Below are 25,615 nucleotides of genomic sequence, written 5' to 3'. Positions count from 1 at the left end.
CACTTGGTCATATATTTGTATTTATGTTTTACTTTAATTATCTTATATTTCATTTTTATTGTTTTTAATGCAACATCCATGTTGGTCTGGTCATCCTGGGGCTTATCTCATGTGCGAAATTAGTAATTCACGCACTGTTTAAGAGAAGAACAAAAAAGACAAAGTAGCTAGAGAAGTTAAAGAAACAGACTTTAAAACGATGAATAATCTCATCTCGTTAGCTGCACCGCTTATCCTCATTAGGGTCGCGGGGGGGCTGGAGCCCATCCCAGCCATCTCCGGGCAGTGGGCAGGGGACACCCTGAACTGGTTGCCAACCAATCGCAGGGCACACAGGGACAGACAACTCATTCGCTCATTCGCACCTAGGGACAATTTGGACCGGCCAATTCACCTGAAATGCATGTTTTTGGAACGTGGGAGGAAACCGGAGTGCCCGGAGGAAACCCACGCAAGCACGGGGAGAACATACAAACTCCGCACAGGAAGTCTGAAGCTGGATTTGAACCCACGACAGGTTCCCAACTGTGCCGCACAAGCGCTAACCATTATCTTAAAAAAAAGTTTAAAGGGTTAATCACGTTTTAAAATTGAAGATAATAACTGCTCAGTTTGCAACATTGATATTGAAACCACTGACCACGTTTTTCCTATTCTTCATTCTAGCAGAATAGTAAATGGTCTGCATTTATATAGCGCTTTTGAAGTCAATGACCTCCCAAAGCGCTTTACAATGTGCTTCACACTTACCCATTCACACACACCGATAGCAGCGCCAGCCATGCAGGGCAACTAACTGCTAATCGGGGGCATAAGGGATTCAGTGTCTTGCCCAAGGAGACTTCGACATCCCAAGACGAGCGGTCTACCTCCTGAGCTACTGCCGTCCTTCATGTACGGTACTATCAAAGCAATAAAGTGTAAAATTGTTTTTTACATTTTCATGGGTTGAATTTTATTGAAGAAATGCTCGTTCATTTTAGTGTACTCCATTGATGTATCGTTAAGATTATATCTAGTGTCTTTGAAATTACAATTATGCTCAAAAGTGAATCCCCAAGGCAACTGAAATGCTTGCTTTGAGGTTGTGTCAGTGTACACCTCATCTCATTAGCTGCACCGCTTAGTCTCAGTAGGGTCGCAGGGGTGCTGGACCCCATCCCGGCTATTTTCAGGCAGTGGGCAGGAGACACCCTGAACTGGTTGCCAGCCAAACGCAGGGCAAACAGGGACAGACAACTAAATGACTAAATTTTATGCAGGCTTGGGGAGTAACGGAATACATGGAGCGGCAAAAATGATGTTGGCAACTGTTTGGATTCATTTTCATTTTGTTTCCGTCACATTTTATATTAGTTTTGCCGGAGATCAAAGCCAGGAGAGAAAGCTTACCACGTGTTGTGAGTCATCATTTTATTCATATTTAGTTTCTTTTGTTTTTTATTAGCATATTTGGTATTGGAGTAATCCAAAAGTAATTGAAAGTAATCCAGTTAAAGTATGCCTACCCAACCATGTTGGATTACCGCTAGGAGGCACTCAATACACAATGTCTCCTTAACCACTGTTACAAATTAGTGCCGCCACTATACACAAACAGGGATTTGCACACTATTCGATTGAGTTGAGTAAATCCTGTTAAAACACGTCTGTCAAGAGTCGCTGTTCAAAAACGAGCAATAACGGAACGGGAAGACGAGAAACAGCTTAGGAAGATTTAATGTACATTTATTTTTACCACGTGGAACATATAGTATAAAGATTTCATACTGAATAAATGATATTCATTGAGCCAAAAAAAGGGATAAGGGAATTTACATGTCTTAGCTACATAGTCTGAAATACAAATATGAAGAATCCATGACTGAAGAAAACTTGTCAAACGTGTACTTCATCTAGTTTTGTGTTGTACCGGGAAACGGGTCGGAGTCGAGTCTGTTGCACTACAGAGCTGTGAGGAGAGCAGCTAACAGCAGGAGGGTGCGGGTCGCCATCGGCCCTCGCCGATAATATGCGAGAGAATAGTGACACAGACAGACACAGAGAAGTGTAATGTACAACATTATATAGATATATACACCACAGCAAAGCTGTATTTGAAGTTGAAAACCAGTCCTAAGAGGTGATTTCTTTTCATAAGGGTATTCATACAATCAAGGGATAAGAGGAGGTAAGGGTGTTCTTGATACTTTGGGGAAGAAAGCCGTTTACTGTCCGACTCCTAACTAGAATGGCCTCCGATATCTAGTTGTGCGGCAGCCGCTTTGCTGTAAAACAGAGCGCTGTCGCTCAAGAGCAGTACAGAAAATGTCCTACAATCTACTGCACGATGCACAGGCCTCCCCGGTGAAGTATTATTTCGACAGAATTTGGCTGCCTGGTGATGATCCGATTACAGCGACTAGAACTAGTAGGCCACTTTTGTCAGTCTGCTTCGCCTCCGAACGTCTACCAGTACAGACTCATTGTGCCTTCCGGAGGAGAGCTTAGGGCACCCTGCGTCTCCCAAACTCACTGTAAACGACACAGCAACTTTGGTTACAGTTTTTGTTTTTTCAGCTATTTATTCATTTACCTTTATCAAAAAGTATAACCCTCCTAACCACCCCCAAGTGCAGAACAGTTTCCCTAAAGGCGGTGGCGCTCCGCTTTAAGGTTGGCATTTATTATTGAGCCACTTGATGTGGATTCTCCCTTACGTGTAATCCAGCACAGCTCTGTGATGACAGTCTACGAGCAAGGATGCCCCGGGGAGGGCTTAGAATGGAATTTGAAGGTTTTCATAAATAAGAGTCACTTTGAAACGTCCCTTGCCCGGTTTCGCACAAGCAAGAAAAGAGGAGCCACGGCTCCCTACAGCTGTCAGGACTGGCCTATTAAAAAGAGTACATCACAGATAACATGGGAGACCAGCGAGTTCATGAGGGGAGACACTGAAAGGTCCAGGAGCCGGGACTCGTGTAGTGTGAACTCAGAGTGGTTCTCTTCCACTTTGGCTAACGCGTGCAGTGCCCGGGCAGCCCGCCTCATCATGTCTGTGCTGGTGGGCTCGAAGTGCATCCCCTGGAGGTGTACAAAAGAACTCTGGCTCTGCTGGAACTGGGTGGCCGCGAGACTGTCCTCCAAGAAGCCCAGCAGGTTCCCCACGCTGCCTTTCTGAACAGCGATGGTCCGGGCTGCCATGGTATCGCCCTGGGCCAGGTTGGCCAGCAGAACTACGGCCATCTCCCTGCAGACGGCGACTTTTCTCTCTCCGACCAGCCGCACCAGATTCCCGTAGAGCTTCTCCAATCGACCGAATGGCGGGGTGGCCAAAATGAGGTCTACGTTGTTGTCCTGGATGCTTAGCTTGCTCAGTGTCTCCAGGACAAGTCTTTGAGGGGACAGGGAGCTGTGCGGACCCAAGGTGGGGAAAGGGTCCTGGGCCTCTGCCGAAGGGCAGACCGCCCAGTGCAGTAGGCCATCCAACAAAGGCAAGCAGATGCTCTCAGGGTACACGGAAAGGTCGAGTTGGCCTGAGATGTTAGCCAAAGTGACCAGTGTGTTTTCCCTCAGCAGCTCTAAGCAGTCCCACCACCATTCATCCCTCTGGCCTGAGCCATCTTCTGTCTCTTCATCTTTCTCGTAGGTGAGCGGGGCCTGTTTGCGCTCAGGGTGTCGGTGGTGGAGCAGGATCAGGCGACCCAGGAGCAGCAGCAGTCCTGGATGTTTAGACATCTCGTGGTCATTTCCCGGGACGAAGGAGAGGCTTCGGATGATATTGGAGATGCAAACGCAGCGCCGAGCTAAGGAATCCTGCCAGTTGGCTAGCGAGACCAGTGGCCCCTCATCTTTACTGTGAGGCTCATCCTCTAGGATGGCGTGGACCTGATTCATTACTACACTAGGAACAGACGGAACAGATCCGTGATTTTCCTGGGGGGGGTTCTCACATGTTTTTAATTCCTCCTCTTTCACAAGGGCGGGGCTCTCCTGTGAGACAGCGCCTTTCCCCATCTCTGTCTCTTTAGACCGGTCTCCATCCTCATTCTTTTTCTCCCCTTCCCTTGGCAAACTATATTCGAGGAAATCTTCCCGGATCCGCCTCTTCAGCACATGTTGGGGCACAGGTATTCGTTGCCGGCGTTCCAAGAAGTCTTTACGAGGTTCGAAGTGTGTCTGAATGTGCTCCGTCGAATCTCCCCCGCCTGCACTCCAGTGAAGCAATCCGCTCTTAAACTCCTGCACTTTGCCGTGATTGCTGGTCTGCGTGGGAACAAATGGATCTCGCTTTCGTAACACCTTTAGGGGAAACTTATCAAACTTGCTGCCCTGTTTGGGTCTTTCTTGGGCAGAGGATGGAAAAGAGTTGGCTTGCTCGGATGACGACCCCTTGCATTTCCTTTCTTCATCAGTGTGTTTTTCATCCACTTCTTGAGACTCGGAGCACTCCTTATCCCGCTCCTCCTGTTTTATATGAGGTGGTCGCTCTGCATCCTGCTCATCTTCATCCTCATCATCTTTCAGATCAGCGTATTCCGCGCGCAGTTCCTCCTCTTCGAGGCAGTCTACTGGTTCGTTCAAGGCATCGGGATCAAGTAGTGTCCTCTGCCCGGGGTCTCCCACTTCGTATTCTCGCAGAATGCCAAAGATCTCAATGAGGAAACGTCTAAAATACTCCACCACCAACTCTAGAAAGCCAGGCAACTAATAGGAAAAGAAAAGGAATAAATGTAAGACAAAATTCACTATGTAAGGCATAAGTATCACACAGGCAGAAATTCTCACCGTGTTAAGATCAAAGGTGGAAATGCTGCCGTCGTCATAGAGAAGAATGTTAATCGTATCTAAAGCCCAAGTACTTTCAGCCAAGAGACCGGACTTCAATGACATCATTACTCTCCACGCTTCTGGGGTTCCTTAATATATGTAAAAACGCACAAACACAAACGAATAATTACATAAACAAGTAATTCCCAATGTGTCTTTCCCTGGGGGCCAAACTTTGGCCAGAGTCTATTACAAGATGGTTAACAATAGTCATGAGTGACATGTAAATTTGACCGAGTACCTAAAATGGAAGTTTCCCAAAGAAACCCCAAAAAATCTACACAGGGTTTATAACCCTGCCAGATCGCCAGGATTTTGTCGTCACCGCACCAGTCTCTTAACAAATAGTAATTGCCAGCCACCTTGTGAATTACTTTCCAACAACCTCATCACATAGTGTGCGTTTTAAGATACTAGAACACTGAAAAATTGAAGATCCAACTACAGGGTTCCAACAGCTTAGTGCAAGTTAAATGGAAAAACTTTAATGCCTTTTGTAAACAGATTTTAGACCAAGTTGACAAAAAAAAACAACACAATTGAAACAAGACAAAAAACTGAATTATAGGCAACTGTGAACAAGAGGCTTTTTTTTAGTTTTAAAATCTCATTTTGATCCATCTGAAAAACATAGCACTCTGCAAATATTTAGTCAAGGAATAAATAAAAAGGATATTTACATTAAAGTCCGGATCGTCAGTCAAAACTGGCAGATAACTACCAATTCTAAAAGAACTCTTCTGCTTCATTCATGAAGTATTTTTATCATAATGGAAGATAAATTCATTTTTACTATCTATTTTAAGTATTGTTAATGTGTTCCCATTTTTAAGACTTTCGAAAATTTGATTCAAGATATTTTAATGCCAATTAAAGCCTTATTTTTAGAATAATTGCAATGGCTTTTAAAACTTTAAGGATTTGGTTAATGTCAACCATTGTGAAATTATGTTACACGTCCCTCCTAGCCCTGACGGACAGGCTTTTCTGTTTCAGCACTGTTGTAGAGATCCCTACTAGTCCAATGGTGGCATTTTAATAACAACGCATTTGTGGAACATGAGCTGATATGCAAAATCCACCAGTCTTTATCCATGTTAGGGACGTCTACCTTTGCCACCTGCAGCGACTATGTTACAGTTCTCCAAGCCTCAGCCCTTGAAAACATCATTATTGAGATAAAAAAAAAAAACGAGTGAGTGGCGCTTTGTCAATAAGCCCTGAGCAACTACAATGTCGGTGAGTTTATTTAGAATATTCAAGCACTGATCTTAAACACTTGACTTTATTCTGTGTAATATCTCGTTTTCTACAAAAATGTTGACGTTCAGATCACCTTTAACATTAACTTATTGAGTGAAATTCACACAACCACAAAAAAGACAGAGCTGGAATAGCCAGCAAAGGAGTCTTACCGATATCTTTCATGGTGAGTCTGCGACGGGGTTTTAGAATAGGATGAGAGGCTTCAACAGAGCCCATTGGGAAAGGCATGTCTCGTCTTATTAGGGGTGACTGAGCTGAAGAGGGCACTATGTGGGATGCAGGCACAGGAGGGCCAGCCTTTTGCATTTTCATCACTCCGTGCATGTACGGGGATTTACTGGGTGATGTCCGACTTTCCATGGATCGGGGCATGGAGGCGGGGCTCGATACTTGTGGAATGTGGTTCTGCACGCCTTGAGGGGGCTGGTAGTTGGCCTGCACAGAACGAGGCATGGGCTGCCCTGCGGAACCGTAGGGAGGTTGCCGCGAGCCCATCTGACCGCCCCATTGGCCGTCATGATTGATGCGCTGTTCCGACGACATCATGTCTTCAGAGCGATTCATGCCGGGGTAACCCGGTCCCTGGGCAGGGCCCCCAGGACCACCCTGCCTGCCGTGGTAATTCTGAAAGTTTATGTCCCGCGGTGGTCCCTGCCACATACCCGCTTGAGGACCTTCTGGGCCTGACGGCATCATCTGAGGGTGCATGCCAGGTTGAGAATTGGGACCTGACGTTCCTTGCATCCGTTCACGGCCAAAAGGGAACGGGAACTGATTGCCTGGACCAGGAGGGCGGCGGTCGGAGCCAGGGTAAGGTCCGCTGCCGCTGTATGATTGATTGTACGGCTCTTGCTGTCCTGAAGCCGATACCGGGATTCCGCCTGGCTGTGTTTGCTGTGGTGGTGGTTGCCCCCCTGGGAAAGGCCCACTGTATTCTGATTCGTGACGTTTTGAAGGAGGATAGCCTCCTTCCACGGGACGCTTATAACCCTACACAAGGAATAAGGATGAGTAAGATAACTGATACTATACTTACACAAAAAAAAAAGTATTAAAAACGGGGGGCATAGAGTCATCTTTCCGACCTAATTGATCATTGTTCTAAGACTTCCACATCATAAGCTTAATGTTTGATTTCAGGTTAACAAAAGATCTGTGACCAAGGCACTGTAGATTGTTACCTGCTGTTGATGTGGGTACATTCCGGCCTGCTGATTAGGGTAGGAGCCAGTAGGGGGCGTGCCTTGCCCAGGATACTGATTACCATAGGAATCATGTCTGTAAATGTAAAATTGTAACATCAGCTTAGCCATGAAAATATCAACCATTCCTTATATCTTGCTTTATAATTTACACAAAGCATTTAGATTTTGGAACTTTTCACTATAACCTTGAGAATGTGGTTCGTATGTGATATTAAATTCTTAAATACTGTGATACATTGAGTGAGGGTTTCCGTGCAAACCTAGAAAATGACTGACTTTTTTCAGCTCAAACTAAGCACTGAAAGTGAAACTGTTGAATACATGTGGCCATGATTCAATAAATCATTGAGAGATTTTGGATTTTTACATCACTTAATGATTTGATTAACATTTACTGACTTTATTCATTCTGCGACTGAATCTCTTACCCAATGTTTTTCAACCAGTTTGCCAGGGCACAGTAGAGAGAAATTTACCAATATTTGCAACAACAAAAAAAGCATGCCATTGTTCAGTATCTTTGATTGCTTCCAGTCATCAGCCATTTACATCAGTAGGTGGCAGCGGATTGATATTTTTTCCATTCCTTTTATATACTAATAATATGCCTATAAGGTAGTACAAGGAAATCTATTTTATATGAAATAAGAATAAGCTTAAACTTTAGTAAACACTCAAAATAAGAAGAAAAATGGTTTTTGAACTTGCAAGGAGAATAGGGAGAGAAGTCTTCAAATAAGGAAGTCCAACCTGCTCTAAAGGGCTTCCACTGAACCCTTTGATTTTATTAAATGTTCAAGGTCGCACAGAAAAATAACAATAATACATCAAATAATGTAAAATCCTTGCATGTGATTTTGCTGATTTACTTTATTTTATTCCTATTTCTGTATGATTTTTGTTCGTTTTATGAATTCTTTTTGCCAAGTTTTTTTTTAAAGAAAAACAACTATACACCAAAATGAATAATAGCCTGTATTAACTCCTGAGTCACAGTAACCATAAAAACAAAACTTTAGTGTCAATTTAAGAAATGTTATGAATTAAAACAACAACAACATGAAACCAGTGGGGGGATTAATTAAACATTTTAAAGGACTGTGTGCTCTTACCTTTGCTTTTTTAGGCCTAACTTTAAAATGTGTTCATTTATTAAAGCATGATTGAAAAGCAACTTCCAATGTTAATACATTTTAAAAAAAAATTGTTTCTACAACTAATGAACGTGACATTTCAGTTGCAAAAACATTCTAGAAATTCAATATAGGTACAACCATTTGCAGTCAGCTTCTCAAGTCAATCAGGAGTCGCATCGACTGATTGTGACATTCAAATGTAATACATTTTAAAAAACTGTAGGTACAATAGTTAAAAATAGATACTTTTCAATCGCCCTAGAGTTGAACTTTATTGTAGAACAGCATGCATTATCTGCAAATACATTACATGCCATATTGGTTCCGCATGGAAGATTTTTGCTGCTAAAACTCAGGCGAAACTGGCTATTACTTTAGAAACATTACAATGCCTTGCACCTGTGTTACAAATCAGAATGACAGAACTAGCCGCAAACAGTCAGCATACACATTCCCTTTTACCGTGCACAATCATTATCATGTCTCTGACTGTGGCATGTAAGCAGTAAAACATAGCAACAGTTTGTTGATTTTTGGAACAACAATGTGCAAACACTATGCCAGATCTTCTTAGATAGCCAGAACTCTGATAGTTACAAGTTTGTAGTTTTACAGGTTTGAATGTGGATTAAAGCATTTGATAGTCAGCTGGTTCTTTTCCCCAAGTAATAATCTTTCATCTATCAAAGTGAGACATTGTGTCTTCGATGGAAAAAGCTCACATGCTCTAAGAGTGGGTCGATGAAATAAAAAGTACCCATCTGTCTTTATTTCTTACAATTTTAATCGAATTTCTCCAGACGCAAGATTTGCACAATAGAATCAAAGTCCTCATCCTGGTTAACTGAAGTAATTTATAAGTTGTACAAAAGAAAATTTGGACAAGACCATCAACCACATTTAACTTCATGCAACGAACAAGACTTCTCCAACCTCTTCAATGTATTTACTTAACTCGTAAAACATACAACTTTATTATCGAATTGTGTGGAATAGCAACGTCACTATAGAATATTCATATTTTCATTCATTCAAAAGGCTACATAGAATATTTAAACATGTAATAATGTTTTTAAATCCATGACACAATTTCTTAATTTTCATTTTGCACATGAGGTCAAAACTGGAGCTAGGCCAAGCTTTGACCAAACATAACATTTTCTAGAAAGGTTTGTGAGTCCCTTTATTTCCCCGTTTTTGCTAGCCGCTAGCCGGACATTGGCTGATGTTTACATCCCAACACTAGAGAGCTAACTTACTTCAGTTGAGCGATTTTAATCTGTGTGTCACATTCAATCCATTCATCCCCGAAGTTGGCTGGCACTAAGGTACGTTCTAGGAGAGTTCAATTTCTTGTTTATTTTACGACAGGGAGGATGCTGGTGTGATATATTTGTTGCATTAGACCAGGGGTCGGGAATCTATGACTCGCGAGCACGTATGGCTCAGAGATAAAATTCTGGACATGCACATTTATTCTATAGGGTTCCAATTCTGATAAGCAGAGTTGAGCATGATGGGTACATAGCCGACCTAACACAAGAGGTATGAGTGGTTCGGTCCAATATCTAAATGGCGCAGTCCCAAAAATAGTCAAGGTGTCACATCAACAGACCATGTTTTGGCTATACCTCGCTAAGGAATCCGTTATAGGGAATCTCATTAATCAATGTATATTCACTGTTGAGACACTACATGAAGAAAACCCACAGGACAAACTGTAAACACACAAAAGCGCCAACCAAGCACACAGAAATTTGATTGGGTAAGCATTAGGGGGTGGGTGGAGTTATGCACACAGCGACATCTGCACTCAAGGTAAATAAGCTAGAATCAAGGTACGCAGTTTAAAAAAAAATAATAAAAAAAATTTAGCTTGCATCTTATTGTTAATGATCTTAAGTAACTGCAGAGGAGAGACAGGTTTAAAGTGGTATATTTGTTGATACAAGACATTGGCTCTGGCATTATTCTCATTTCATAAATTTTATAAAATCATCCATAGTCACACGGTGAAATAAAAAGCGCTGAAAAAAAGTTTGGATGTCACCATGTTTAAGTTCTTCCCTCAAAGCAAAAACAAGCACAGAAACACACTTTTCTTAAAAATCGCATCAAAATTGCAATACAGATCTGAAAAATCGCAATCAGGTTTTTTTCTAAAATTCTGCATCTATATATACACGCTATATATAAAGCGATTATGGCTCTTTGGGTCAAAAAGGTTCCCGACCCCTGCATTAGACTGTACCGACTTCTGCACAGTCATAGTCATCATCCTTTACTTCCTTCCACTATTGTCACTATTCACACCGCTGCCCATTAAAAAGATGAAATATCCCAAAATATGTAATATGTAAAGAGGTTAACTGTTCAGTGCAGCAGTAACAAGCCATTTGTTTTCCTAATAAACAGCCACTTGATTCTAAGTACTAAAGTAGAACATACTTTCTCATACTTTTCGTTTGCATTTTAGATCTTTTAGCTGTTTCACTATATCTGTTTTGATTTGTTTTTATTTTTTTGTATAGCAAGTAATGTCAGCCAGTTATTGATAAAAAATAATGATAATTTAGGGGGAATTTATTTGGTTTTTGTCATTTCATACTTTAGGCCAAGGGTTACACATTTTTTGGTTATGACCCCCAGATTTTCATTAAGTTACATCCCTACCAGATAGTATAGTTTGTTTTTAAGTTACCCTGTATAATTACATAGCATGCATCAAACTCTAATGAATCCATCGATAACGTGTTTTATTTAAAAACAATTGTAGTACATATATATTTGTATATAGGCCAGGGCGATTACAAAAATTGTTATCAAGATAAAACATTTATCAGTCGATATCAATAATTATAAAATTGATCACGTCTTTTTTCTCCTCTCACAAGTCAAATTTTTGCCCTTGACTGAAAGTTGACAAAATGTAATGCTGCTTTAACCAATATTTAATGTCAGAACAAGGACGCAGGGTTCCTTTTGAAATCGAATTTTAGCCCAAGTCGACAAATCACAATTGAAACAAACAAAACAGAAAAATATTTCTTGCACACACTATGTCGTGGCCTCGTACAAAATACCTGGAACAGCTTTTAGCCATGGTGAAAAACGTTTGTCGGACAACCACTTACAAAGTCAACGTCTTTGAGAGGCCCGACTGAAACCACAACACCGTTTTGATAGCTCCGTTATTGTGGTAACGCAATGTTGCCACGAAAGTGAATCCGTAAATTACTAGAAAGGACAATTGATCAATCTTGCTAAATCTTTTTAGGTCAAATTACTGTTTTCACATTTTTAAGGCATTTGAAAATTGGATTTAAGGGATTTAAAGGCAATTGAGGCCCCATCTTAAGAATAATGCATTCAATTCTGGTTGTTATCCATCGTCTCTATCGCTCATTTTGACAGTGTTCAACGTGGCGCATTGCAGCCCTTTGCTTTTACTCTGTGGCTGAATGTTAATCTGGAACTTGAGTTGGCATTGCATTAGTGCCCCCATTTTGTCCAGAGGTAATTGCGGCTTTTAAATGAATGTTTTTTTTTATTATAGGACTTTTATTATTATTATAGTTTTACCGTCCAGGCCTATGTATGAGTGTGTGTGTATATTATATATCATATATCATATTATATATACACACAAACACATTTGTTTTAACAAATTCATTGCTTCCAAGATAAAAAGAAAGGCTAACCAACCGTGGTTGCTGAGGTGGGAAGCGGTTTGGTGAGTACATCCCATGGTCGGCATTGGCAGGCATCATAGAGTTTGGCTGAGGAGCACCAGATCCCATGTTGCCTTCTGGACACATTCCTGGCTCAGATCTGAAAAATAAGAGTTGCGATCATTTTTTGAAAGAAAATTGATATGTGAAAATACAGTAGAGAATATATTAACATTTGCCTTATAACATTGCTTAAAATGGTTAAACCAAATAAATAGGTAGCTTTACACGTTTTAATGTACCCTACCACCCAAAAAAAAAAAAAATTCACCCGAGTTCTGATAAAACAGTATTCTTTGTGTTTTATATATTTGTTAAAAATATATATAATAATAAGTTCAAATCACAGAGAGGTACTTAACAAAGAGAAAATAAATTCTCTGTCAATTTAGGTTGGAGAATTAATTAAATCTTTCCCAGACTAGAAAAGGAAATTACCCGCAAGTTATCATTACCTCAAGCTTAATGAGCTTCATCGAGTATTTCTTACCTCCTGTCATAGCCAGGCCCATAAGGATACTGTTGTCTGGGCACCATTGGCATTGTGCCCACAGCCCCGGGTGGTCCTCGGTTGAATGGTGGCCCCTGCTGTTGTGCCGGTTGCTGCTCGGCCACCACGCTGTTGGGGCCCTGGTTAGCAGGGAGAAACTGCTCTCCAACTGAAATTTTTTTCACAAATAAAACCTATTTAGTGCAAACTAAGAGAGCAGTTGAAATCATAGGAGCATTTCATGACCCATACCTTTTCTCATGTTGCTAAAAGGGTCCTTGTTGGGTTCATAAGGGCCCATGCGGCCTTGCATGTCTGGGGTGCTCATGCTGGATTGATAGGCCGAGTTGGGTGTCATGTTTTTACGCGGGTAAGCAGGGTCGTTTCCTTCAGAAAAGGGGTCCTGCACGTTAACACTATTTCTACGGGATGGTGGGTAAACACAATGGAAATACATTTAGAAACAAAAACAAGTTTCAAGCTTTGTAATACTGTTATGAGAAAGTAACCTAGATCCAGGTGCCATAGGTGGCATCTGGCTATGAGGCGTGGAAGCTGGAGTTGGAGGTTTCAAGTCTCCACCCTCGGCCATGGAGCTGCTAGTTGACTGGGGAGTCTGAGGGCCCTGCAGAGAGCCTGACCCAGCTGTAGAGCAGAGGGATGCTTCAGTTTGAAAAAGTGAGAAACAGACAAGAGGCGGCACATCAATTAGATGACATTTCCAAAGAGGTTGAGAAAAAGAAAGTGTGTAATTGTAGCTCTTACCTGGCGATGGGGGCTGGACCTTTGGGGTTTGGTTCTTCTTGTTATCTGTAAAAATCTCAGGAGGAGGGTCTTCGCCGCGCTCGATTTTACACTCAAAGGCGTACAAACACTGAATGTACTGTTTTTTCAAAGAGCTGGCAGCACTGCTAGATGTACCCACGTTTAAGGATGTAGCCAAATCTCGCCATTTCTTGTTTTTATTCACCTAAGTCAGAAAAAACATTGTCTTATAATCAGGTAGAAAATCAAGACCCATGACATTCAAAATCACTAAGCATTACCTGCGCCATGCCCCCGATATCGTTTACCGATACATAGAGTCGGAAAAGGTCGAGGGGTTTGCGTCCCACAGCAGGCAGGTTGGTCATGCCCATTGCCTTCTCGTCAATGAAAGCCAAATATCGATCTACCCACATCTTTCGTTCAGGTTCTGGTCCTAGCTCATAAAGACGCGTTATAACTTCACTCGTCGTTGTAGAAGAATTCGATTTCTGTTTCGATGGACAGTATCATAAGCCCAGTTTAGTGCATTTGTTTAAAAACAACAATAAAAGCCCAAAATTGTGATACTACCTTCGATTTGGACTCTGGCTTAGGTGTCCCACTTCCATCAACTTTATTATTTATTTTATTATTCATCTCTGGACTGGGAGCCATACCTACACAAATTTAGGGTTGGAAATACATATTTGGTATTAAATCAACAAAATTCCCAATTAAAGCCTTAAAATTTACCACTTGAGTTGTTGGCCATGTTTGGTCCCATTGGGTAGGGGGAGCCGCCTTGGTTCATCATGCCAGGCATGTTGTTCATAGTAGGACCATAAGGAGGGCCAGAGCCCATCATGCCTGGAGGCATGTTAGGATAACCAGACATCCTGGATGTGGAAGAATAAATTAATTTTATTATTACAACGATCAAGCATAATTGTTGGACGTCAAGCATTTTGGCTGAAAAAGGCATCGACCAACCTGTTGTGCAATGAGTTAGAGGCGGGGTGCTGCATGGCGGCGGGATCCTGGGGTTTTCTGTTCATGCCTGGAGGAGGGCACATCCCTGAGCTAACATGGGATGGCATGTTGCCCATGTTTGGGGACATTGCAGGGCCATAAGGACGTGCTCCCATTTGATTTGGTGGCATCCTTCCTGGGGGTATCCCAGCATATGGTTGTCCCCCACCTTGACCTGACATTGGACCTATGCCCGTTCCAGGGTAATTGGCATTGGGCATGTTACCATAGCTAGGCTGGCGAGGATAACCTGTGGCAAATTAGACCCAAATGATTAAAAAAATGATATGAGACCATTGACAAAATCAGTCCTAGAAAATAAAGCTATAAATAATTGTTTTTCCCTTTTTGAGGCAGAGTTGTTTCTCTTCTGTGGGTTAGCACAAAGAGCTACGTTCCCCGAGCAACAAGCCTTCGTCACAGTCTGAGCTCTACTGACAGGAGGCTCTGCTACGTCAGCTGACTTTCTGCTTCACAGCTATTAATAGCAGCAACCGCGTTAGATGAAGGGAGCAGCAATAGCTTGCTATGCTGTGCTTCTGTGCTGAAGCAAAGAAGCTAAAGAGTTTTTGTAAAAAGAAATGTAGGCAAAAACTTTAAAACCGCACCTAATTATGTCATGGCGAACATATTCAGGGAACATCTTGCATGTTTAAAGGAAAATAAATAAGAATGAATATATATTTTAAGGGGACAAAAGAAAGAGATACACACCCTGGGGCCCATATTGCCCCCCCTGTTGTCCGTATCCACCCATGGAATTATTTGATGGATATGGACCCATTCCAGGATGCATTTGTCCCCCTGAAGACTGACGTGGTGACAATGCAGAGGCTGACTGTGGAGAACCATAAGGGGGCATAGTAGGGTTTCTCTGCATAAACCCTGAAGTGATGTGGAAAAAAGGAAAAAGGGAGAAAATGAACAGTCAGCCTTGTTCAGAATATAACGGAAACCCAATTGTACTTTATGATACACTGTGTACCTCTGTCTGGAGCCAGAGGAGACTGGCTCATGCCAGGGTGAAGGCTACCATCCGACTGCACACTTGACGGTCTTGGGGGCATTTGGTTGCCTGGGGAAATCGTATTAAATTTAGTCATTGCGAGTTTAAATTATTAGCATGAAGACTTTGTTAACTATGCGTTTGAAAATGTACATTTATTCAGCTTAACCTGACAACATTGACCAAAATAAAATAAATCTATATTTTCTGTAAGATTCAATTCACAATAAAACATTCCAGGCACAAATACATGTCGAAAATGGCAAATAAACATTCAAGTTTATCCCAGCCAGAGATAAGATCAAGCGTTCAAAAATTCAGGGTGACCCAACCCAGGCCTGGTATTAAGGCCCGACCAAACCAGAGCCCAACCAAAATCAGATTTGCAAGACAGAGCCCAAAGCAAACACAAAATTTAATATTTTATTTGTGAGGACTCAGGAGGAAAGCCGATTTATGGCAACAAATTAGAGCTAGTCTTTTGTAAAGTTAAACAAGACTGTATAAACATTTAAGGTTTATATTTGTGTGTCTGCAGAGGTCACATTAACCGACCATTTTCCGATATTTAAGAGATGACGGGAAAACTTTCGGGTTGTACGTCATTTTGGCAGATTGAAATTGGGCCATAAACCACAGCAACAGCACGTTTTAAAGAATCTAGAGCAGTACTTTGAGAGAAAAAGAGAGGCAGAGACACAAGAGAACAATAATTGGATTTTTTTTTTTAAAGGCATGGAGAGAGAACCCCAGCCCGGCCCAAACGTAATGATTGATATTATAGGCCCAACCTGGCCAGAAATTTGGGTAGGACTCAGGCTTAGGCTTAGGATCCCACCACACATTTTACTATGTGAAGAAATATCCTACCTGGCATGTTAGCAGGTGACAACGGTCCAGCACGGGGGGTACCAGCACTGGCCGGAGAGCCAGCCGGAGAGGGTGAGGGTCCTCGGATGCCTGGAAGGTGGGGAGAAGTGTGCGGCGAGAAGGGCGATTGAGCTGGGTTACTCTGCTCGCCTTGACTGCTCGAAACACCCGGCGTGCTCACTCCAGGACTGAGGGCACCATCTGTACCGGTAGGCAGGTCGTCAATGGACCCTGACAAGTCCTGAAAAGACATGAGGAAGAACATAATAATTAGAGTACGGAAACCCCAATAATTTGGCTTCTTTTAAGATTTAAAAAAAAGTTTTACACTGACCGGTCTCTCAATGTAGGGTAAGGCAAAATTGCAGTAACAAATTCTGATTAGAAATCCCTAGTAGATCACACTATCTTAACAAAGAGGTGGTTGATTTTTTTGGTAACTTGAATAGAGTTTATTTAGTCAAGAATGAACCAATGTTTGACTTAACCCATGTTCTCTCTGGCACTTAAATAATTTAAACTACAATATGTTGCATAGAAGGTTAGCGACCATACAGAAGCTGAATCTTTAACACGGGAGCAAAAACAAAAGCGAAATGAAAACTTGCAATGATCCATACATGACTGACCGGAAGGCTGGAGGGACGACCCTGACCATCATCTGGACCACCTTTTTGCTGCGAAGATGGTGGGGCATTGGACTGAAATGAGTCTTGCGCTAGCTCCTAAAAAAGACATCACATTCTCTATAGGTTTGTGAACCAAGCAAACATAACCACCATGATCCCCATCTGAAGTTTGCACCTGTTGCTGTGTAGGAGGAAAGCGTTGATAAGGTGACTGCTGTGCTTGCTGCTGCTGAGGGTTCTGTGGGTATGGTCCAGACTGACCCTGTGAGTGCTGGGGTGGCTGTGACTGCTGTTGCTGCGAGGAGGGCGGCTGAGATGCCTGCACAGATGCTGGATAGTTGCTTTGTCCCTGTGATCCTGGGTGAGCTTGGGGACTTGGTTGCTGTGGGGTCTGACTTGCTTGTCCCGGCTGCTGGTACGGGGACTGGCCAGGCTGCGGGGCCGATGATTGGGAATACGGTGGCTGAGACTGTGCAGGGCCTTGAGGTGGAACTTGGGACTGTGGGGGGATATGAGGTTGCTGATACGGGGATCCTCCTTGAGTATGCGGCGCTGATGGCTGAGGCTGGTGGGGTTGCCCTGGGTAAGGTGCTTGACCTCCTGGTTGTCCAGGTTGGGGCTGAGAGTAAGGTGTCTGATGCTGGCTTGGGTGGGGAGTTGGACCCTGACCAGGCTGGCCATAATACGGGCCCTGGTTCTGTGACGCATATCCTCCTGGTCCCTGCTGTCCATAGGAGCCCATCTAGTAAACATTGTTAGCATTGTGAGCACAAGTATAAAATGGAATACAGTGGTGCATCTTTATACAAGCACCTCAACACACAAAGTTTTTTAAATAAAAAATCGTGCTCGCTTTATGAAGGAAAATCCCGTTTACGAGCAGTCCCAGAGGCTACCACTAGAGAACGCTCACCAACATTAGCTAGGTCTAGTTTGCACATGCACCCTTGGTTATACCTGCTGTATTCCACAGAAAGTTTGTTTTGATTGCATCTCTTTAATCACATTTTATAGCATCTCCTTTATGTGACCTTAGCCATTAGTTCCGTAAAGGGAAACAGTCAAGTGTCTGAGAAAAAACAAGAGTGATGATAAATACCGCAATGCAAAAAAAAAATACAACTGTTCCAGTGAGAGCCGAAGCCAAGGAGTACAATCGGGAAGCAGCGAGTGCCGATCACAAAGCTTTGGAAATAAGTTTACACAGCACTTCGCTGCAATAACTTCCGAGGGAGGTCATACTCCTGGTGCAAAAATAAATAAATAAATAAATAAATTTTAAAAAAAATGGCCAAGAGGAGGACGAAACGGAGAAGCTGGTGTCTAAAAGGAGGTTAGAGAGGTGCTGGCTAAATGGAAGGAATGGGCTGCTTGTTTAAAAAAACAAAAACAAAAAAACAATGACACTTGCCTTACCCATTTCTGTAACATTTTGAAGAGGTAGCAGAGACGATTCTCCTCGGATATATTATTTTTTTCTTCAAAAAAACTAGAAAGTGATGGTGTTGCAAGTCCAGCTAAACGCTTACGCATGATCAAAAAGTCGTGCACCGTCACTCCTCCCATACGCCTCCTCCTCCTACTCCCGGACCTTTGCAACACGCGCACACTTTTGTTATAGTGAGTCCTAACAAACTCCCATTTATTTAGTACTACCATCTTATTACTGTAATTTTATGTGGAATTATTATTTGAAAGTGTTTTTAGTGATCACGATTATGTGTTTTATAGCTATTTAGGATTCTTTTGAGCCTTTCGAGATGTCCAGAACAGGCCAATTCAATTTTAATTATTTCATTTCGAGAAAATTTGCTTGTCACACGAGCAATTACAGCGAACAGCACGGTCCTGGAATGAATTAAGCTTGAATGTAAAGGTACAACTGTAAAGGCTGAATTCAACACACACACTCTACCTGTGGACCATAGGCCATGCCACCCATGCTTCCGGGGGTTCGTCCTTGCATTACAACTGGGTATCGTTGAGGGGTTTGGGGGCCATAACCCTGGCCAGGATACCCAGGACCTTGCTGCCCTGCTGGAGCTCCTTGCTGCGCCTGCTGACTGTAGGGGCTACTGGCGCTGTATGGTTGCCCTCTCATTTTAGCCATCTGATCCATGGAACTAGGAGGCTACAAAAGGAAGAAAAAAAGGAAAAAAAGTCAGGTTGAAAAATAATGAAATTCAACACGGTTAAGTGAGAAAACATGTTCCATAAATGGCAACAGGTAAATTGAACTTCATATGATCTAAAAATAAATTATGTTTATTCTGGAATAACAAAACAGATTAGGTGCCACAGTTCACGGATTGGAAGTTGTCGATTGACGTTTCCGGATAGCACAGAAAATAAATCCTGTTCCTCAACTATTTTCAAAGTTTCACAAGTAAACAATGCTATAAACATACAGAACGTCCCTTTACAAACAGAGGTAGTCTGCCTAAAAACAAACTTTTCCCAGCTGTTTTGCTTTTTTGAGCAATGTCCAAGTATTTTGTCCGGGGAAGCACAAACAAAAAGAGAACACGTAGAGGCTTGATAGTGATACTAGCAAAAATATGAATACTGTAAATATTCATCTCATTTTGTTTTAAAAATGCGACAACTCTCCAACACAGCTATTTTTTGTGATTGAGAATTCCTAAATGTATTGGAAATAAATGCCGCATGAGCGTTACATTTTTTTGCAATTGGTATTCCATTGTGACATTTTGCAGAAGCAGTGTGATGAATTGAAATAAATAAAAGCCGCACATGGCTAATCTGCATAAGAAAAACTCCCTTGGTGGGGAGAGACGGTGAACCACTTTCCGATTGGTTAAAGGGGATGGGGGAAACCAGGGGGAAAAGGTGGGGGGATTGTTTGGCGTCAAACTGAAGTGGCATGCCAACCAGACACAGCAGCTACATGCTTACATATTTGCAGGCGTGGTTAAAATGCATCAGATATATATATATATATATATATATATACACACATCACACACACACACACACCATACATTTAAAAGCTCTTATGCAACTATAATATAGAACTACTTAAAACGCAAATAAAAAATACAACACTATCGTAACATTGAAATGGCTGCATTTTGAAGAAAATGAGTGAATACTGGCATACTGCATGCAGAAAATTGTATTTAAATGATTGGGCTCCATTAAACTGTTACACCTCGTAAGCCTAGGTTTTTCCGGGTGTTAAATAAAGAGTAACATGACGTAACAAACATTTTCTTGTTCTGGAAGAGAGTTGTTGTTGTTTTTTTTTTTAATCAATGAAGATGATCGTAAATAAAGTCTCATCACTAATCTATTGGTAGTGGGCATCTGGTAGCTACCAAGGCCAGTTAATTAATTTGTAGCCCGTTCTAAAAATAACTTACCAGTGAGTAAACGTTCTGATCTTCGAGGAACAAGAAAACAAGATGATGTGAAAATGTAAATACTAGCAAATATTAATACACATAAGAATGTAAATGCTTCTTATTCTCATTTTGTTGAAATCATTACCCTGGATGTCTTTACATAAAATCATTTAGGTAACTTCATAAAATGTGTTTTTCATACGCGTTTATGGATCAGACATTCCTTTGAATTATGCATGGAAAGAAGCCCAAACTTTTTTTAAAAAACATTGCATATCACTCAGTTTATACAATTTATACTGTAAGCAAAATGGCCACTACAATAATAGTGGTGATCCCTTAAAAAATTAAAAGGTCATCTAACGACCTTCACCTTTTCATGGGAAACGTGATATTGTCTGTGACCCACAAAGTCGTAGATTTATCTAAATAAATTAAATGTATTATTCTAGGGCAGTTGGTGCATAAGACAGATATGTGTTATCGTTCAGGATTAAAAGACCCGTAGGACAAAAATATGCCTACTTAATCAAAAAGCCTTGCCATACTGGCTAAACTATAGTTCTTGTAAAACAGGGGTCATCAACGTTCAAGTGAAGAACTTTTTGTACCTGATAAGCATGAATAATACCATTTTGATATGCATTTCAAATATGACAAATAACGATTTATCTGGTGATAAAATTATCATTAAAATGAGGGAAAACAATGCCTCGGTCAACCATTAAACCATCTTGCCAGTATGAAATTTGATGTCCTTGAAAATCACAATGAACCATCACTGGTGAGATATTTTCACACCCAGTTCTCAAGCTACTCAGGTGTTCTTATGGGGCTACCTGGTGCCTGTAGGCCCCATGTTGGAGTAGAATGTATACATGGACTGAATGTATTCTAGGGCAGCTGTTGCTAAGGTATTCTGGTTGAGTACAGATACTTGTATTATCAAAGATACTTTAAAAAAATACCTTTAAGAGTAAAACGACTTGCCATGCCAGTTAATAAAGAAGACATAATCCCTGTTTAGATAACCTGCCATGTTGGCTGAAAGCTTGATGCCATCAAAACAATGTAGATAAGCAATAATGTCAGAAAATGACGGACCTGGCTTTTTTTGGTTCATAAAGTGTTGTTTATTAAGACATTTGGGGGAAGCACGGCGGTGCAGTGGTTAGCACGTGTGCGGCACAGTTCTGAGGTCATGAGATCGGACCTCCTGTGTGGAGTTTGCATGTTCTCCCCGAGCTTGCGTGGGTTTTCTCCGGGCACTCCGGTTTCCTCACACATTCCAAAAACATGCATGTCAGGTGAATTGGCCAGTCCAAATTGTCCCTAGGTGTGAATGAGCGAGCGACTTGTCGGTCCCTGTGTGCCCTGCGACTGGCTAGCAACCAGTTCAGAGTGTCCCCTGCTCACTGCCTGAAGATAGCTGGGATGGGCTCCTTTGAGCAGGTAACAGGTTTATTTTGACCTTTTCTACTCAAATCACTCGTATTAAAATTGTTATGCACTCTACCATAAAGCTTATTTCAGCATAATAAGCTTTATGGTAGAGTGCATAACTGTTCTCAAAAGTGATTTATATACGGTGTGCATTACCGTTCGATTACATTCACAACAAATACAAAGACGGAATGGTTTAAGTATTATTACATTCCCAACAAATGCAAGACGAAGTGGTTTTGGTCATATGTTTGCCATTACATTCCCGAAAAGTGATATAAAAGTGAGCTAAAACGAGGTAAAAGGGGTTATAGTAGCTAGGGGATGCAAATCTCGGCAGGGATGCATTTCTCGGCATAACTCCGGCTCCTCTGTGTTATGTGTCGAAGTGTCCTTGGACAAGACACTGAATCCCTTATGCCCCCAATAAGCAGGTCGGCAACTTGCATGGGTGACTCCCTATTGGTGTGGGAGTGTGTGTGAACAGGTAAGTGTGAAGCACATCGTACAGCGCTTTGGGAGGCCATTGACTTGAAAAGCGCTGTATAAATTGAAATGTGAATTTCCCTTCGGGGATGAATAAAGTATCTATCTATCTATCTATCTATCTAAATGCAGACCATTTACCATTTGTTGAGGATTATTAATTGAGAATATCTGGCTTCAAGTTTATATAGATCAATTTGTTTGTCTCATCTCATTAGCTGCGCCGCTGATCCTCAGTAGGGTCGCGGGGGTGCTGGAGCCCATCCCAGCAATCATCCGGCAGTGGGCAGGGGACATCCTGAACTGGTTGCCAGCCAGTCGCAGGGCACACAGGGACAGACAATTCGCTCGCTCATTCACACCTAGGGACAATTTGGACCGGCCAATCCACCTGAAATGCATGTCTTTGGAATGTGGGAGGAAACCAGAGTGCCTGGAGGCAACCCACGCAAGCACGGGGAGAACATACAAACTCCGCACAGGAAGTCCGGTAGCAGGATTTGAACCCACACAGGAGGTTCCCAAGACCTTAGAACTCTGCCGCACACCGCTGCGCCGCCGTGCTGCCCCAATTTGTTTGTTTTACCCTGCATTACCCACAAATGGTTACGGATTTCTTTTAAATCCATGATAAACTGAATTGTTTATATGTGGTGAAGACAGAATACAATTAAAGAAATTTGAGGGTCTCACACCTTGATCATTTAGTTGAGCATCAAAGTGATATCAGACAACTTTTTGCTGCGTTTTGGGAGAAAATTATACCCAAAAAGGACAGGCAATCAGAGCACAAGTGACCCAGTGATGAGTGGAAGCTGCTCTTATCAGCAACTGGTGCCCCGCATCATCACATATAATTATAAATGGCCATGAGCTGCCGCCGAGGAGCCAATCAGACCGGCGCTAGCACGTCAACCCCAGACCAACTATCTCCTGGCTTTGACAACACGCTTTTTTACCTCCACAATTCAAATCCCCGTCGCACGCTGCAATCTTGCAGCTTCGCCGCCACTCACCCCCTTCATGTGGCCCGCGCCTCGTGACCGTTTCACGGGCAACTCCAAACACGCGCAGCCCCAAAGTACTGTAATCGATTGTTGCAAAACGCACACGTCATTTTAAGTGACATGCAAGAACGACGTTTGAGGTCGTCTTTGAATCTGGAAAATAAGCAAGGAGACGCTTATCTAACCGAGATAATCGTTCCGAGTGCTCGACATTCCTTCCGTCATCGTCGGATAATTAATATGGAAAATGAACGAGTGTAGACTACAAAAGGCGTTGAGAATTCAAAACAAGAAGTTACTGGATGTATGGAAGGAAGATTTGAGACGAATTGTAGAAAGTGTTTAACGTTTCGCACGGTATGCGTGGCAAAGCTTACGGGGGGTAGAAACAATCAGTTGCCCCCCTTGGTTTCTCAAAGTCGCTCTCTCGCGAAAGTCGTGTACTTTCAACGAGTTTCCCCGTCGTCTCCCCGCGCTTATGTCCATTTCTAACACTCGAAGAGACTAAAAAAAAGCGACACTTTAACGGGCTGCCGAGAAGGGAAAAACACAAACGAGAGGCAGCCATTTTAGAGTCTTAGCAAGCTAGTATAGCAGACAATGGCTGGCCTGCTACGTTGTGAACTCGTTGGAAAGGAAGGAGGTGTAAAAATACGCTATGGAGTTAGAATGCTAGTGTGTTTTTACCTGGCTTCGAGAACCAGGGCTCAAAGGCGAAGGGTGATGGCTTCTTTGTTGCCAAGCAGGATTGCTACCGCCGTACTGACCGCTAGCGCTAATGTCGGCTGCTCCCTTGCTAACTCCCTCCTGGCTAGCGTAGTCGCTAGACGGGTAGCCGGAATAAGCCCGAGTGGAGCTCGGGGACGTTAGTAGCTTATTAAGCGTCGGCGTGGAGGTCGGCTGCGGGTTTCCGATGTTATATCTCTGATTATTATAAGATCCAGCCATGGTGGCGGGTCCTCCCGCTGGTGGTTGCTGCTTAGCTGGCTGCCCCCCAGCTGTCGCCGCTTGGCTACTGCGAGGCGAGTTCATGGCGTACGCCTGGCCCGGGTACGGAGTCCTGTTCGGGAAGGGGCTGTAATTGTTTAACTGGTGGTTGGAGAAGTCGTGCGAATTTGGCTGGTAGGAGTCCATAGTGGTGCTGGGTTGAACGGTCGGACCCGCAGCAGCTGCCATGCCAGGGCTTTGTTGTCCGCCATGTTGATGAAAAGGGGCCCGACCGTAGTGCTGACTGTATCCGTAGGACGGTGGAGGGAAAGCAGGGTTGTGGTGGTGCACCATACCGGGGTGATTGTTTCCCTCAGGTCCAAGGCTGTCATTCTGGTTATTATTGTTAGCTCTGGGCGGGTTCCCATTCCCGTTCTTCATCTCAGGCTCCCCTCCTCCTCCTGCATTTCTCGCGTCGTCTTGCAGATCTCCCCGGCCCGGTGATTCGCCTTCAAACCCGGGCGGCTTTTTCTCCGACTGCTTCTCCCCCGGTACCGTGTCCTCCTTGGGCTCTCGATCCGGTTTCTTGAGCTCGGAAGGCGGGCTTGTGTTTAAAGTGGCGGCGCTGGCGACCTGAGCGGCCATGATATACCCCCACCTCTCTCCCTCTCTCGGCGAGTCAGTCACAATCAAAAGCTAGCATGGAACATGAATAATTGTTTAGAACCATTGATCCCGGGAGCAGATTCATCCCCTCCCGCGAACCGGACCGAATCCGGTTGCCATCCCTTGGTTCCGGTTCCGTCGGCGGGTTATAGAAATGAAGGGCGCTCCATACAATGCGTAAAACGCGAGAGAAATTGTTGTGGGAGTTGTGTTACTGAGACCAACCAACACGAGGCTTCGTTAGCCATTTTACCGAATCCAGCGGGGAGTCGCAAAACCTGGAGTGGATCGCAACCCTGCAACATGAAGGACCGGATTGCGATCTCCTCGGTTTTCCCCCCGTATCAGTGCATAACTATATCAACAGTGGATTACATTCCACACAAATACACAATTTATGCCAACATTTAAGTTGATCTCTCATTTGTATAACTGTAGTTACTACTTTATTACGTCTATATGCATTATAACCCCCCTTATAACACATTGGTGCTTTTGTTTTTACACACAGTATGTTTTTTTCTTGTATAAATGCAACCCACACGACAGGAGGAGGAAGCCTAGCAGCGTTGGAGAAGAGCAATGCACATTCCCCCCGTTTCCATCCCTCCTCCCTTCCGCGTATCCGTGCTGTGCAGTGTGGGGGATGGGAGCCAGGCAAGGCTGCAGCTCTCTACCTCTCTCTCACCCCAATAACGTTGAACCAACAGTCAGCCAGACCTTATCTAGCAGTCCGAGTGAGACGGAATGAAGGGAGGCGTTAGTGCAACGTGGACACTTTCAAAAAAAATACAGAAAAAGAA

The 25,615-nt window shown here is 42.9% G+C and overlaps 1 protein-coding gene across 3 annotated transcripts; it reads right to left on the bottom strand.

The window, feature by feature from the left end:
• Positions 1-1,701: 1,701 nt before the first annotated feature.
• arid1aa (AT-rich interaction domain 1Aa) lies at positions 1,702-25,067 on the bottom strand. 3 transcript variants are annotated; one of them, XM_088327320.1, is made up of 20 exons: positions 23,907-25,067; positions 18,834-19,049; positions 17,094-17,660; positions 16,919-17,014; positions 16,290-16,530; positions 15,399-15,488; positions 15,128-15,298; positions 14,375-14,663; positions 14,138-14,280; positions 13,976-14,061; positions 13,684-13,893; positions 13,403-13,607; positions 13,147-13,300; positions 12,890-13,059; positions 12,638-12,806; positions 12,122-12,247; positions 7,257-7,353; positions 6,225-7,065; positions 4,768-4,898; positions 1,702-4,686 (listed from the first exon to the last, which is right to left on the bottom strand). In XM_088327320.1, exons 1-20 carry the CDS (start codon positions 24,789-24,791, stop codon positions 2,863-2,865), a joined length of 6,711 nt encoding a protein of 2,236 aa, XP_088183446.1. In that variant the 5' UTR covers positions 24,792-25,067; the 3' UTR covers positions 1,702-2,862. The 3 variants fall into 3 exon arrangements, with proteins under 3 accessions (XP_088183446.1, XP_088183447.1, XP_088183448.1); XM_088327321.1 differs by having other exon boundaries at positions 13,147-13,282; XM_088327322.1 differs by lacking the exon at positions 23,907-25,067 and adding an exon at positions 23,172-23,273.
• Between the last annotated feature and the right edge of the window lie 548 nt (positions 25,068-25,615).

The sequence above is a fragment of the Urocampus carinirostris genome, chromosome 2 (genome assembly GCF_059441175.1).
Source record: "Urocampus carinirostris isolate Australia breed hairy pipefish chromosome 2, RoL_Ucar_1.0, whole genome shotgun sequence".
NCBI classification, from domain to species: Eukaryota; Metazoa; Chordata; class Actinopteri; order Syngnathiformes; family Syngnathidae; genus Urocampus; species Urocampus carinirostris.
This window is presented reverse-complemented; position numbering and strand designations above follow the sequence as displayed.

Coding starts and splice junctions, on each gene's coding strand:
- arid1aa (XM_088327320.1), bottom strand. CDS start 24,791: ATGGCCGCTCAGGTCGCCAGCGCCGCCACTTTAAACACAAGCCCGCCT. Junction 19,050..23,906: donor GCCCTGGTTCTCGAAGCCAG/GTAAAAACACAC, acceptor TTCCTTTTGTAG/CCTCCTAGTTCCATGGATCA. Junction 13,060..13,146: donor CCTATGGCACCTGGATCTAG/GTTACTTTCTCA, acceptor ACCATCCCGTAG/AAATAGTGTTAACGTGCAGG.